At 36.5% G+C, this 17,031-nt stretch overlaps 1 protein-coding gene across 1 annotated transcript in view; it reads left to right on the forward strand.

Annotated features, from left to right (window-relative positions):
* The first annotated feature begins 282 nt into the window (after window positions 1-282).
* Window positions 283-17,031, forward strand: part of si:dkey-246i14.3 (ephrin A4) — a 97,474-nt gene continuing 80,725 nt past the window's right edge. The window contains exon 1 of the mRNA XM_056475922.1: window positions 283-888. Within this exon, the coding sequence (XP_056331897.1) occupies window positions 770-888 (119 nt within the window). The 5' untranslated portion in view covers window positions 283-769. The remainder of the gene's footprint in view (window positions 889-17,031) is intronic.

A 17,031-nucleotide genomic window follows, 5' to 3' on the forward strand; every position in this document is an offset into this window, starting at 1 on the left:
TTTTTATGACCATGTTTTTCCTTTATAAAACTATATTAGTTCTGTCACAACAAGTGTAAATTAAACCAAACAAAGAAGTGCTGCGCGTGGCAAAAGTTCACGAGGATGAAACTTACTTGAAAGACTTTTGTGGCACATTCAGCGAAAGTAGAGCTGTCAGAGCACTGCCCAGCACACCTTTCAGAACTACGGAATGTTGGCTCCGCCTCCTCCATCCCCGATTGGCTCAAAGTTTGAATGGCACGCCCCGATGTCCTCCGCCCTGCCCAGAAACGCTCTCCAGTCACTCCTAATCACTGTCAACTATCAACGGCCGTGATTGAGCGCGTCCTGCGGATACAAACAATGGTCTACTAATCCCTTCACGAGAAGTTTGGAGTTGTTATCAAACTTGGAACTTACCGACAAACACTGGATTTACATGTGAAGAAAAAGAAGTTCTTCTTATTTCAGCGTAAAGTGGAATACTTCTCTTCAAAAGGACATACCAAGCGTGCCAAAGAATCTCAAGAATGTTTCTTTATGAACTTATCTCACACGTCAATATATGTTTGTAACTTGCTAAACATGCAACCATTTTGCTACATTTAGTAAGCAGAAAATGCCTCTGTTTCTTAGTAAGCGCGTTCGAGTTACTAACGCCTCGGGATCAGTGTTTCTCCACTAGCTGAATGAAGTTTTGCTTCTGATTTAGACTCCAAACTGAGTCTCAGACAGTTTTCAAAACTCGTTTCATCATCTGCCCACAAGGGCTTGGTCGACTTCAGTCATGAACGCGCCAAGGTGCTCTGGAGTTTGCGCGATGGTGAGACTTCTGGCGCTGTTTATACACGTTTTGTCAACGACAGCAAAGAGACACGTTGTATACTGGAACTCTACAAATACACGGTAGGAACACAGTTATTTTAATTCGCACTCATCCTGTTGACTGTTTCCAATTAACCTCATTACGCAGGATTGTGGTTGCGGTCCCTGTGCGTAACGCAGCGCGCGGTGCTTTTCAGCAGCTCATCCCAGTGAATGTGAGGTGACTAAGCCCAAAAACGCTCCCAGATTTGTGTTGCTTCATGCCTGCAACCTAAAACACACCTGCACCTATTAAAGGGTTTAAGTGTGGTAACGTGTCCTTCCATGTCTCACTGTTTCCACCAGGCTAACTTTGATCTGTTTATCCTTAAAGGCACAAGCAGTCATTTTTCACGATTAAAGTTCTATGCACAAAGAAATCATTAAAAAATAAGTATAGCAAACGTAATGTTCAGATAAAAGCATTTAATGTCAAAACTAGCTATGGTTTTGCCACGGCGCTGCCATTTTTAAATCACATGACTATGCACCTGAGTAATTATAAGTGTGGCTAGTTGGCTTTATTTAGCCTTTCCGTGAGTCTTCAAAGCTTTTATATTGTGCCTATTAAAGGGATACCATTTACTTACTGTGTACTTGTTCCAAACCTGTTTGACTAACTTCTGTTGAACCTAAAAGAAGATATGTCTAAGAAAGCTGGAAACATTTAACCAATGACTTCCATAGTATTTGTTTTTCCTATCATGGAAGTCAGCTTACAGGTTTGCAGCTTTTTTCCAAATATCTTATTTTGTGTTCAACAGAATTAAGAACCTTTAGTAAGGTTTGGAGACACTTGAGGGTGAGGAAATACATTTTCATTTCTTATTGAACTATCAATAATTGCTGCAGCATTATACATAAAATATAACTAAGTCTATAATATAATGAGCTGAAAGAAGTATGTCCAAGGTTTAGTAGTTTTGATTACATAGTATATCAAAAGGTACATGCCAAAAATACAGATTCTGAAGTTTGGGTATTAATAACAATTTTCAGTTCCATGAGACCACAGAAGAGATTTTTTTTAATGACCATAAACAGCAATTCATTCATTCATTCATTCATCCATCCATTCACTGATTTTACTTCAACTTAGTCCCTTATATTCATCAGGGGTCACTACAGCGGAATGAACCACCAACTTATCCAGCAAATGATTTACACAGTGCATGCCCTTTCATCTGCAAACATCCATACACACTCATCCACACACATACACTACGGCCAATTTAATTTATTCAATCCACCTGTACCGCATGTCTTTGGACTGTGGGGGAAACCGGAGCAACAGCAATTCAATTGATGTTATATGTCTATTGGTGGATGTAGTAACATGTAGGTTTGTACTTAATGCATGCAGTTTTTTAAATGGGAAAATGTGTATGAAATGCAAATACACTTACAGCGCACAATTTTCACTTGTGTCATAAAACTGGTTTTGCTAAAGGAATAAATTCCAAAGAGTAGTGAAAAATACTATGGAAGTTAATGGCTGTTGAAAACATTTGATCTTCTTTTGTGTACAACAGAAGAAACTCAAACAGGTTTAGAACAAGTTGAATCAAAATATTAATGAACTATTAAATAAAAGTATATAAATAATATAAACACTGGCTATTTTAGACTATGCAAATCAGATCAAATCTGAGAATGTCCATTAAATGGGTGTTTACGGAATGAGACTGAGGTAAACAAACAAAGAGGATCAAAACAAAACAGTTTTCGTGTGAAGCGGCAGCAGTTAGTAATTATAGTGTGTATCTGCGTCCCAATTTCATTAATTGGGATCAAGGGTCAGAGCTTTTGTATCTGTTGAAAGAGGGAATCTACTATATGCTGTAAAATCCAATGCCCTCCAGTTTCTTACAGTCTGGTGAACAATTTCTCTAGGTTTGATCAATTAGTGCTGAATGTAGCACTAATTAAATAAATCAATGTTAATGATGTGTGTACATCGGCTCTCTTCCTGTAGTGCCACAGATATGTCCCCTGTTTTGCTCTCTAATGGTTTAATTGGTGTCATTTGTCAGTCTGATGGCATGCTCACCTGCCACTCCAGGTGTTATCTGCGTCTGGATTGGCTGTGTGTGTGTTTTTAGGACAGCCTGGAGGGCCAGCTGTGCTCCACCCCTGTCAGAAACACTTGGATATGGGATGTTGTCCAGATGGACTTGCTTCAGCAATAGGTCTCATGTAGTGACACGCAGATAATTGTTGTCATCATTTACTCGCCCTCATGTCAATCTAAAGACTTTTGTTCATCTTCAAGTATACAACTGAAATATATTCAGTAATGAATTAATTTCTTGTAATTAATGTTAGATAATTTGTTTATTACTAACATGAACAAACAATGAACAATATAATTATTCATTCATTCATTTTCCCTTTGGCTTAGTCCCTTAATAATCAGGGGTTGCCACAGCGGAATGAACCATCAACTTATCCAGCATATGTTATTACGCAGCGGATACCTTTCCTGCTGCAACCAAACACTGGGAAACATCCATACACACTCTTTCACACGTACACTACGACCAATTTAGTTTACCAAATTCACCTATAGCATATGTCTTTGGACTGTGGGGGAAACCGGAGCACCCGTAGGACACCCACGCGAACTTGGGGAGAACATGCAAACTCCACACAAAAATGCCAACTGACCTAGCCGGGGCTCAAACCAGACCTTCCTTCATTCTACCCATTGCGCCACTGTGATGCCCACAATACAGTTATTAAAGTAATTTTCATTAAATATTGTTAACATTGTTAGTTCATATTAACCCACAGTGCATGAGCTAATGTTAACGGGCACAGCGTTTGATTTTAATTATGTATTCGTAAATGTTGAACTATGATTATTAAATGCTCTACAAGCATTCATCATTGTTAGTTAATACATTAACGTTAACTACATATACCATATTGTGTTGTAAAGCGTTACCATATTTTTAATGAAATCTGAGAGATTTCTGGCCTTCCCCTGAAAGTCTGTTCATTCTAAACTCTGATATTTTAGTAACAAAATCCCAAAACAAATCCATATCAGTTTATCCCAGACCTTTTTTTCACCATTCAAGAGTTCATACTTAGCTGATGATTGATTGTAAAGCTTGTTTGGCATGCTGTGCCGGGTGAGAGCCCTGAGCTCAAAAGATCCTCAAGCCCGGGGCTCCCTCCCATTGCAAGGCGAGAGGTATGAGCTCAGGTAGAACTCGAGAACTCCCCTGCTGTAGAAGCTAATGAACAGATAGTGATTGCTCTTAAAAGATAACTACTTACTAAGTGCATGTCTATGGTGCTGATTTGGATTAGTCAATTAACTTAAGTTGCATGTTTTTGGGCAGTGGGATGAAAACAGGGGACCCACGCGAGCACGGGGGGAACGTGCAAACTCTGCACAGAAACGTCGGCTGGTTTGGTATTGGAACTGGAACCAAAGACGTTCTTGCTGTGAGGTAACAGTGCTAACTGTGCCACCCATCTAGGAAAGGGGGAGGAGTAGGGGTGGAAGGGGGGATTCTTCAAAACGAAGATGACTGTGGTATGAAACCTAGGGCACTAATGGTGGCTTAGGAGACGTCTGATTGGTGAATGAGAAATTGGATAATGCAGGGCCGGCCACAAGCAATCATAAGCACGTGATTCTCTCAATTAGTTTATAAATAATCCTCATTTAATGTGTTTTCAGTCTTTTGTTTTCTTTTTTTTTCAGTGGTCAGCTGAAATGCATTACTGTTTCCACATGGTACTAGCATGCTTTCAAAAACATCTCTTGGGACCACTCGAGCTGGATTATTTCATCACTTTTTTTAGAAGTGATCAGACCAATGAACTAGTACTATTAAATAAAAAAAAAAAAAAAACAAGTTCACCTGGTCTCACTTGAGATCCAAGCACGAGGATCCATTGTTGCTGTACTGCTTTAAAGAAATCAAAATAAATGTAGTTTAACTCGACAAAGTTTAAATCCCACTTGAAAAGTGCGCTTCCGCTTTCCAGCAACACGTTACCAATAATAACATGTTCAGTCAGTAGGCAGAGAGAATGTAGTGTTTAGTATACATAATATATACATTTAAAATAATTATTAGAAATACGTTTAAATATGTTAATTTATTTTCAATAAATGCAGAAATTGGTTTATTATTATTATTATTATTATACAATTATTATTCTAAATAAACAGAAATCAATCCTAAATGTAACTGAAAAACAATGTAAAGACACAACTGGAGTGATATTCTACTGACTTTTGCATGAAAATTAATTTTGGCAGTTCTATAGAATATAAAATATTTGTTCCATAGAATTGTTTGTTGTCTTAGACGTGACTCATAGGTGAGAATTAATGTTATTACCTCCCTGACTTATTATTCCTCCTTTCTGCTTCATAGCCATGCTTAGTCAAAGTAACATCATCATATAAACTTTAGTATTGTCGACTTGCATGTCGACGCGTATCGGCGTGCATTAACAACCGGGATCAGGAGCAGTGCGTGTGAGGGGCGCAGGAGTGGCTTTCTTCGCTCAGGACACCAACAACAGGCGCTACGTCTTAATCACGCACCTACAAGAGAAAGCTCCTAATTGGTTAACGCGGTGCGAATGTCTGCTGAAATTCAGACTTTCCATCTTGAGTGATGAGCACGTAAAACTCGCACCGCTTCATTCGCTCGAATCGTGAATGTGAACGCAGCATAAGGGGCCATTCACAGAGAACCCATAATAAGAACGCACAGAGAACGCAGAATGTTAAAACATGGAACTCATGTTGCATGGTGCTTTAAAAGACATGAGCATAACAGTCATGGACGTCTCTTAAGCGTGTGTCTATATTGAAAAACAATGAAAAAGTAGCTTGTTTAAAAATAAAGGATCTTTACTGACATTGATGGGTCCATAAAGATCCTTTAACAGCTATAGTTTTTTCAAAGTATTTTTATTCAACAGTAGGTTCTTTGCAATGTTTCAAATATCAATAATGTAAATATATACGTGTTCTTTTGAAGAACTTCTCACTTAAACATATTTGGAGAACTAAAAATGGTTCTTCTAATGGTTCTACTGCAAAAACTGCCTTTTGAATCTTAATTTTTTAAAGTGTGAAGGTGAGTAGATGAAGACAGATCTTTAGCCTTCCAATATGCTTGGAAGTTGTTGTTTTTTTTTTTATAGCTTCTTCTCAGAAAAAAAGGAATTTTACTGTTTTACAGATTTGTGGTTTGACATTCAGTTTATTTTTAAGGACTTTAATTTCCTCTTACCTGCTGCGCTCATTGATTTTTATTTATTTTTTTTTTTTTTTTCATTCTAGCACAAGCATAAACTGACACTTGCATTCAGGGTTGGTGTGTCTTCATGTTTAGTCTTGTTTTGCAGTGTTGTGGTTTATTAACACAGATTTAGGCAACGGCATCTGCAGACTAAACATCAACTCCTTTGCTTCACGATTCACACCAGTGCTGGAAACTGTGAACGCAGACATTGATTTGATGTTTACACCAAATGCTGCAGTATAACCTGATTAATGAGGCTCGCTTTTAGATACATGAGCGCTGCGAGGTAGACACGTCTCACCACACACTTTTGCTTTCTGTCTAGTGTTGTGTATGTGAGATATTTTTCCTCCTCCGTAATCTCCACTCCTGCCTTTCAGTTGTAACCGAACTGTGAACTGCTGTGAGAAACTTGTTGCTGTTCGTTTATCAGCTGACGTTTTAGATGGCCTGTCAGGTGGATAAAGCTTATAATATGTGCTTTGCTCTTATCTGTCACGGCCTCTCAGCTCAGCCATTTATTTCCTCATGTTTTCTTATGATTTGAACTAAAAGTTTGAAACCTGACGCAAGGGCTTTGTGTGGACATACTGTCTTAACACACACAGGTTTGTTTGTTTTTTTCACCCAAAATTTTTAATTCGCACACTGCTGGCATTCCCAAAAGATATTTTAAAGACTTTGCTTATATTTGTACTGAATAGTAACTGAAGTTTTCATTAGGCCTATTTATGTTTAAATTATGTGTGATATCCCAGACTTTCAGTGACGGGATATTTTTGTGTAAATTTGAAGTTGTTCATTCCAGTGTTTTAGTTAAATCTGCTGTAAACATGCTAAGTTAACACACTTGTTTTTCTGGAAAACAATGCTGAAGTCAGATATTCTGCTTTGAGAATGTGGGTTTCGTGCTGGAACAGCTGTCTTTGTTTTGGTTTCTTTAACACGCCCACTGACACTGTAGCCAATTATATTTCAGCACCCCGGGTTGCCTTGGTGGAAAACCATATCTTTCTTTCATTCTGTCAGGAAGGCTCTCAAAGTATCTGTCCATGACCAAAATGTGACCTCCGGTGGAAAGTAGCAGACTCTGAAATGAGACGCAGATTCAGAGTTCCACATGAGGTTATTAATTAGCAAATGATATAAATATTACGAATGTAAACATTAGGTCAGCAGGTTATATGTAACCCCATGTCCTAACAACACACCACGTGATGAGTGATAAGCGGTTTGGCTGTTTTCTTCCAGACAAAACACAATAGAAATTTAATAACAGCCATTCCGAAGCACAGAATAGTGTACTTACTGCACTCCACGACCTTCGTGGTAAGGTTTATTATCTATTTATTACATATTAAACCTATTTAACATTATTAAATGTACATGCTGAATCACTGATATGTGTTAGCTTGCCCCGAGTCACAGTTCTAAATTCAATTTCAAATTTAATTTTCAAGATCTGAGGTGAACAATCTGCTGCTGCTTTCAGTGGTATAGCAATAAATGTCACGTAAAATGTCATTCAAACTCACATTATTAGCATTTCACACTGAAGAAAGCACATGAGGTGTACCTGTAGTGATCAGTTTATCCTGTTGTGAATGCCGTTCACCTGTGAGAAATAGAAGTTGTTTAAAAATAGAAATTTCAGGTGTTAGTTAGTACAAAAACTCCTTCTAGTATAAATTTCATCTATCGCGCGCCATTGCTTTTAGCTACAAAACAGTTCAAATCAGCTATAAATCAGCCTCGATAGTCAGGCACACTCCCGTCAATCTGGCAACCTGTGCTTGCATGGACTCGTCAGAGAGGGGGCAGAGTAAAAATGTGTTTTGATTCTGGAGTGCAATTCCTAGTTTCTTAGCCAATCATTCTGGTCATTAAGGTGTAAACATGCGATGGGGAAAAGCTGTAGTTCACTTAAATAAAGCTAAATAGAAATCCAGTGAGATCTTTTACTTTTTTCCAGTGAGATGCCAGTTTGCATTATTCAACCAAAATATTGCACTCTTCACTCATCATATCTGTTTTTAAAAACATATTTACTACAGCTTAAAATCACCTGACTGCAAACAAAGAAGCTAAATCACCCTACCTGGTCCATAATGTTTGGTGTGATAAACTCCAGACTCTCAAAATTATCATAACTTATGTTAAAGTTGCAGGTGTTATGTATGCTAATAATTATTTCATTTTAGATTATTTTAATTTTTAAAAGATTTTGAATTAGTCCATGCCTTAGTATTGACACCCCAAAAATAACAAAATCGCTAAAACGTAAATGAAATTAATTAAAAATGTATAAATAAAAGCCAATAAAAATGTAGAATAATAATCAATATTACAACAACACTGAGTCACTGACAATCTTCCCTTTTGGTGGCCCATTAATTATTGCGACATTTACTGAGTTGAGCTCAAGGACTGTGAATGAATCATTCAGACTGATTTTGTGAACTAGTTCAGCTAATTCATCAAAAAGATCCAGGTAAAAGAAAATAACGTTTTTGTACCAAGAAGTATTAGCACTGGTGAGATTTTCATATATTATGTACTATTCAGTATGTTTGAATTTGTTACGCAGGCATATTCATCTATTCATAAGTTCTGAAATTATTCTGCTGCCTGGATGCTTCATAATATACTTCTTGTGACCGCATGGAACAGAGATACAAGTGCATTCTTCAATATATCTTCAGGACAGAATGTTTTAATTAAATGATTAGAGAACCTTCATTTTTGAGGGTATGAGCTAAACCCTACAGGCACACATCTGCGATTTGTTAAACCTCTACTTTGACCAATTTTAACTTTACCTTTAATATCTGTGCGTGTGTGTGTTCATCTCTTGTGTGTGATTCACTTGCTCAACAAGTTTAGACACATTTCTAATACTTTCGAAATACCACGTTTTCTCAGCACCTCCCTTTAATCTCTTACGGCTATGTGTTTCAATGTGGGGTGCAGAAAAAACTGTATTTTTTTAAATTGCTCATTTCAAAATAAAGCAACAATTAATACCCAAGGAACTCTGAATAATTTCAATCGCTTTTCTGCATAATGCGTGTTGGCATGAATGTGAATTCATGCGTTTGAGCACATCAACCCCCCATACACACACCCCAAATACAGTGTAGTATGTTTTGTTCTTGTTTCAGTAGCAAGAGGCAGGAGCGGACCTCTCAGGCAGCACGGGGGCGAACGCACCCATGCGCATGCAAATTTAAATTAAAGCTTGAAGATCATCTGTAATTTTGCTCAATCAGGGCTGTCATGATTGGACCCCTATGCATGGCTCGTGCTTGGCGAGGACTTCCACAATTTTCGGATAATCTCCCTACTACTTCTATAAATCATTAGCTAGGAGAACCTGTGAACTGTAATCAACCAAACTACTCAGAAATAATCACACTCAGGCTCGCATTCAAAAGGAAGTAAGAAAGTGAACTCCCTGCTGCTTCACTCGCGCTCTGGTTATTATGTGGTTGACTGTATAGCTTAATGCATCGTAGTGGGTTGTGTAATTATCCATATGAATGGGGCTATATTTACTTCATGTTTGTTTTCGTCTGTCTTGCCCATAGTCTGCCCGTAACCTTCAGCAATCTGCAGCGCATTGTCATCAACAGCATTTCCCGATAATGCAGGATGACCTAAGACATAGTTAGGCTAAATAAATCAAAAGAAAGTGTTGCGAAAACAGGAAGTATTCCTCAACCTTGTACTCGACAACCTCAACTATGTCCTATCACATTTTTCCCTGCTGTGTAATTCTGAAATATTTTCCGAGAAACATATCCTAGATATAGTCTCAGCTATTTTTTATGTGATGGCACGTTTTCCTTTCTTTGTATTGCAATATTTTCTTTGGCTTGACACATTTGAGGGAAAACTTGCTTTCAAAGTGACTCAATCCCTAACTCTGCATCTTTCCTCAGTGGTTTCCTATCAGTCTGTACTGTAAAGGCCACCTGTCCCAGTAGGCATGACCAGATTTTGGAGGTTTATAAAGAGACTTTACAGGTAGACTCTGTCCTATGGCTTGTTCCTGATTCGCAAAGGTCCAATCGGTCTCTTTGAAGAAGTCCCAACTGATATAAGTTGATGGACTAAGCATGAAATGGATATAATCTCATAAAAGGGGTCTTGAGCAGTGGAATTCGGCCAGACCTGGTCAGGGATAACCTTTCAGTCTACCTTGGAGAAAGTCATATTCGGTGGCCTGTTTAATATTGTAATTTGGTGATTATATGAGTTTCAGATTTCTCTGTGTGATTGCGCAGGAGCGGCTTCCCAGTCATCTCGCTGCACACGGTGAAGAGAGAGTTCCCACATTTTCTGCCTTGCCTGGATATTTGGCTAATACCCACCGTATACAGATGTTATCAGCAAGTACACTCCATTATCTCACACCTCCACATTGGCCAATAGCGCTTTCCTCAGCGTGACCACATCAATATCACTCACCAGTTCCCTATCCTTGGCGTGCCTGGTTTTGTGAGCACGTGCATGTGCATGCATTCACCGTTCTGTTATTAGAGACGGAGTATGTTGCCAGTGTGTATGCCAGCCAGTGGCCTGAATGTGTCTTTTGGGAGATAAAATGAAGTTTTAAGTGCAATGTGTAAATGCATTTTCCTGGAGCTTGAAGAAATAGGTTGATTTTTGTTAAAAGATTTTTAGAGCCACAGTGCCTGTGTACCTGTGCCAAGACCAAACAGCTACTGGCTCTGAAAATGAAACATTTTGGAGCTAAATTGCTGCTTTTTTTTTTTAGTTGGCAATTACCGAATGACTTGACATACAAGGTTGTTCAAAACACTTCAGCTCATTGAGAGACTCTTACTTGAATACGCACAATAGTTTTTAGCTTACAATAAAAGTAGTCAGTGTTAAAGGGATAGTTCACCCAGAAATGAAAATTCTGCTATTAATTACTCAGCCTTTAATTATTCAAAACCTATTTGAGATCCTTTCTTATGTTGAACACAAATTAGGCTACACAATATATCATTTCAGCATCGAAATTGCAATGTGTGTTTCTGCAATAGTCACATCACAGGATGTTGAGTTTGGATTGTAGTCTATCAACAATTGAGAATACATGAGATTTTTAGAGTCATTGCAAACTATAACCATAACAGAGTGAAACTTTATCATTTGCATGAGTTTTAAAGGCATTTTAACAGAGTGTAAAGCATTCAGGCACAATAACGTAAAACATTTGTAACTTTAATGAAGAATAATTTTTACTAAATTAGTAATACAGTGAAGACTATACAGGGTTATTTTACATTACATTATTACATTTCTGTATCTGAATACTAGGGCTCTGCGATTAATCGAAATCAAATAGCAATCGCAATTTGAAACGTTGCGATTAGTTAAATAGCAAGAGGCTGCAATATAAATGTGTATGTATTTAATTTCCGCCACCCAGAGCAAATGCGTGACTGCCAGTGTACTGACACTTTATCGCACTCATCAGATTATTCTACCAACACTGTATTTGAATGGTTCTGAGGTTTGGGTTTGGGTGATTTTACAGATTCATATCACGCTAATCCACTTTCAAATTTACTCTGGTAGAAAAATACGATGAGTAGCATATTGTGTCATCAAAATGTGCTACCTACTTTTTGAATAGGAGGTAGGACAATCTGACAACATAGGACAAATCGATAGACACCGTCTGTGTGTGACAACCTAACCAGCCAAATGAGTGAGCACACTTTCGTTCTGCCCAATCAGAATTGCGCAACTGACCTACGCCCACAATAAAAAAGGAAAACTAACTGGAAAGTGCTGACAAGGCTTGGCGTCTGCTGCTTCAGAAGCATTAATAAACTAATATCAAAGAAAAACAGTATTTGTAATATGGGAATATTTGGTTTTAAAGTCACAGACACCGAACAAAAGCAGGTCATTTTTAAAAGCTGTCGCAGAATTGTTGCCACGGCTTACAGATTATTGAGCTGAAGCTTGACTACAAAATTAAATCGTAAATCAAATCGCAATCGCATTATCTGTCCTTCTCAATTAGAGATTTTCCCCAAATCATACAGGCCTACTGAATACTGTTTGACTCGCCGGTGAAACATTAAGCGCTGTTTGTTTTACTTTATTATTTGCTCTATTGTTCTGTATTTTACTATAATATTTTACTTTATTATTGTGCTCTATTCTTGCAATAAAATTTTTTAGGCATGATTTACATCCTTACAAAATCGACCTAACCAATCTAAATTAATGATTTTTTTTTCACAAATAGAGTTATTTAAGCCATCTGGTGAATTATATTCATGTTGCAATATATATCGCAGCACACCAAAATATCCCAATGTCATGTTTTTCTAATATTGTGCAGCCCTTCTTCCACCTATTGACTTCCATAGTCATTGTTTTTCTAGGGATGCACTGAATTTTCAGGCTGTAGAAAATTATCAGCCAAAATTTGGCTTATGATGTGCCGCACTGTTGATCACCCTGGTTTTGCTTTCTCTTCAGCTGTAGAAACTGTGTACTAGATGCAGAAACCCAGCAAATTTTGTGTTTATTAGACATCTAAGACATCTAAACGTAGACAGCTTGGCTAAAACAAGGCTAAATTTGAGCTGTCAGTGAAAATCTAACAGACAGCTAAGAATAGGCCAAAACTAGACTAGTCGTCAAATAGACAGATTAGACAGACTAATAGTCATTCATTTCTGTTTATTTGATGACTTGTCTTCTTATGTCTATTAGATTTTCACTGACAGCCCATATTTAGCCTTGTTTTAGCCAAGACGACTATGTTTAGATGTCTATTAGACATCTATTAGACCTCTTTTAAAAACAAAAAAATGCTTGCTGGGAAGCACTGCGCTATATACTGTAACTCGCATGTCAACCAAATCTTAGAATGGAGCGCACACCACAGTCAAAGGTTAAAATAGCTGAATATTCTGTTCTATTCCATCTGCTTATGGATGAACCACACATGCTCACCAGGAAAACAAAGCCCACTTAAATAACACGCTCACAGAACATTTCTAGTGTGCTTTTTGCAATCGCGATACACTGAAAAAAATTATTCAAAGATGATTCCTTGGATTTACAAAATTTTTTAACGTTAAGTGGTTGTAAACAATTTATTTAGGCTGAATTTAAACAAACAAATTAAGTTGAACATTGCTCAATTTAATTTGTTTGTTTAAATTCAACACAAATAAATTGTTTGCAACAGTTTTGCATGCAACACTTTCAGTGTACTATGGTGATTGGTGCCAGCAACAAGCGTTCTTCAAAATAACTTATTTTGTGTTCAGCAGAAAAAAGAAACTCGTAAAGTTTTAAAAACCACACGGTGGAGATTAAATGATGAGGTAATTTTCATTTTTGAATGAACTAGCTCTTTAAGTGCTTGAAGGAAGTTAGTAATATAAAAACCAGACAGACTATAATAATTAGTGTTTCAGCAGTTGTATTCAGGATACTTTTTTCACCTTAATGGCATCAAACTGAATTCCTAATTGTACATTGTATGTCATAATATTTTTAAAAGCGAATCGTAAAGATTCAATTTTTTGCAAATCACTCTGTTTATTGTTGCACTCTGGAAATACTGGCATTTACAGGATTATGTGAGTCACCAAGTTCTTTTTTATGCTCATAAATGTTTGTTTTTTTGTTGCATTTATGACCATTCTGGAGCTCTGACAAAAGCAATCTCCTTTTTATAGGCCCAAAAATATATTTTATTATCTACAGTAAGCAGCTCAACTGATTCACCTCCCTAATGCTATTGAGGCATAAAGACACAGCATGTGGTAATTGCACTGCATGCACATTTTCACTAGGCCAGGTTATATTTTTTTGTATTATTTCTGTAGTTTTTTCTGTTTGGGAGTTGTTCACACCGGTTAATGTTTGATGAGGAATGCAGGGGTGGATGTGGCAGTGGTTGAGGATTCATAACTGGAAACACAGTTTTCTTTTTTTCCACTGGACTTAACCTCAGGGTGCCCTCTTGAAAATACCTCCAACTCAGTACCTACGCCAACACTTCAACGGGCAAACCAAATTATTGCGGGATATGGGGGTTTTACTGTGTTTGTGCAATCGTATTAGCCTGGCTGGGAGATATTGCATTTCTAGCGTCGCCTGTTGTGAGCCTTCAAATGTGGACCGGAAATCTTATTGTTTAGGCTTTCAATATTACACATGCAGAATTGTTTAAAGGAAAAGCTACTTTCTCCAGGGACACACACATGCAGCTTTCTTCCCTGTGGGGGATGTAAAGGATGGCCTTTCTCTTTGAGACTTTGATCATATGTGTCGTCCTCCTTTTTGCTGCTAGTAATGGACATGTATTATCTGGGATACAGAGCAGTGGCCTGGCCTGACATTGTTTGAACTAGACCTTGCAGTGCTTCCCACAGGTTTGAAATATACTTGCGGTGGTAGCCGGATTGAAACACATCCTTTACCCGCAGCACATAAATCGTTAACTACACGTGAGACAAAACATAATGTGATTTTAATAATACTTTTATTTATTATGACACTGTTTTACACTATATCTTTTCAATGGGTTAAGGTTTTTTCTATTTTTGAGCCATGTGCACGAAGTTCAAGTTGCGTTATTGGCATGACATTTAGTTGTATTACCAAAGCATTTTAGATATGTATAAAATGTGCAATATATTAACATCATCAAATTAATAACATAAACAGCAAATGAGAAATAAATTACAAGAAAAATGAATAACAACAGACAATATCTCTAAAATGGATATTTATTGATAATTAATTAGTAATTGAATTTTGAGAAGTGTAGATTATTTAAATAAGGCAAATGAGTTGATTGACAATTTCTTATGCTGAATATATATTTTGCAGCCAGTTCAATTGTATAATTTTTATATATATATATATATATATATATATATATATATATATATATATATATATATTATATATATATATATATATATATATATATATATATATATATATATATATATAATTTTGATTATAGAATCTGATATTTAGGCTACTTTTTCTCTCAATCTTACTGCTGTGCGTGCTATCAGCTGTGAAGCCAATCGGAAAGTAGTCTTTAATAAAAGAATAATGCAAACAACTTTAGAAAGCGAACACAAAAGTTGACTCCCTAATATTTAAGGAGATTTGGAAACACAGGCTGAACACATTTTTAAGGCCTTTCATTTAACAAACTTTTAAAACAAGATTTATATCCTGCATATTTTCTTCTACACATTTATATTTTATAAAAAAAATGATTTCAACTCAATTCACCTTTATTTGTATAGCGCTTTTACAATGTCTACAATGATTTATTGTCTGCAAGAAGCATCATTTGTTATTTACAAATAAAGTGCAATAAAGAGCAGTAATCATTCACAAGAAGTAGGTATATTATAGTTAAATAGGTAAATAGTTATTTGTAGTTTCTATAAAATACCCTATTTGGAAGCAAGTTTATTTATATAACACATTTCATACACAGTGGCAATTCAAAGTGCTTTACATAAACAGGAATAAAAGAGACAATTATAAATAAAATAAAACCAAATAATATAAAAACATATGAAAACAGCGTAAAGACAGTTTTTCCATATTCCAAAACACTGGTGTATCATATTTTCTCATTTTACTCTGGGATGTCCCCATTCTGGTGAACTATTAACTATTAATCTGTTGGGCATCTCGAACCGATTCGATATTTCACCTGAAATCGAAAAGTTAAGCTTTACAGCTCTAATTATGTGACCCCCGAATCTCAACTTCCTTAAGCCTCAAAAAGGCGCATCTTTGGGTCTATGCAGAGCATGTGAGTCTGGGGAAGTTTTGTTGACAGTTCTTGAGCACACACAATGAGCAGTATGAAATGAGCAGGGCCACAAGTTAATCGAACACGAATGTTTGGTTATCTTTGGCGGATACTTGGGCCCACCCAAGTAAGGTACGTATGGGAAGCACTGCCTTGTATAGACCCGTGTTTGCAGAATTCCCACACTTTCTAGCCCTCTTTTTTCCTCTTCTCCCATTCAGTGACTTTCTATTACTCATTCCCATTTTGTGTCTAATATGTTGCTCTAATTGAGTGTGTGTGAGCGCAACTAAGTTCCACATTATAATTCAAGAGTTTGACATCGGTAGATTTGTATTGAAAGAAAAAAATGACATTTGTATTCCACAGAGATGGATTAAAATGATCAAATGTGACCTAAAGAGTTGTTACAAATAATTTCTGTTTCAAACAATTGATGTTCTTTTTACATTTTTATTCATCAGAGGCTCGTGGGAAAATTTATTATGGTTTTCACAAAAATATTCATACTGATAATAGTTAAAAAGTTTTTTTAACAGAAAAATAGCATACTAGAATAATTTTTAAAAGATCAACGTGGCACTAAAGACTAGAGTAATGATGCTGATAATTACACCAATGCACATTATATGTATAAAATGATTTATTGTCTGCAAGAAGCATCATTTGTTATTTACATTGTGCAAATGATGGCCAATAATCATTTACAAGAATTATTTTATAGTTCCTATAAAATACTGTATTAGGAGTGGAAAAGTTAATTATACACCAGCCAATAGTCCAGCATTTGAATTAGCCTTTCTACCGAGTTATTCATTAATAAAAAAGCAAATCATGCCACTTTCATTAGCTGTTGTTATTTTGCCACTATATACCTGTGTAGCACAGTGTGTGCGGTAAATTGGAAAAGGACCAGGAATTGTTTAATTCAACCTACAATAATTGATTACATTTTTGTTTGTGAACAAACCTAGCAGACCTCAAGTTATTATGTTAATTTGTATAGTTTTTTGGCTATGTCTATCCATATATTTGACCTTTTATAATATCTATATAGTTTATAAA

The sequence above is a fragment of the Danio aesculapii genome, chromosome 16 (genome assembly GCF_903798145.1).
Source record: "Danio aesculapii chromosome 16, fDanAes4.1, whole genome shotgun sequence".
NCBI classification, from domain to species: domain Eukaryota; kingdom Metazoa; phylum Chordata; class Actinopteri; order Cypriniformes; family Danionidae; genus Danio; species Danio aesculapii.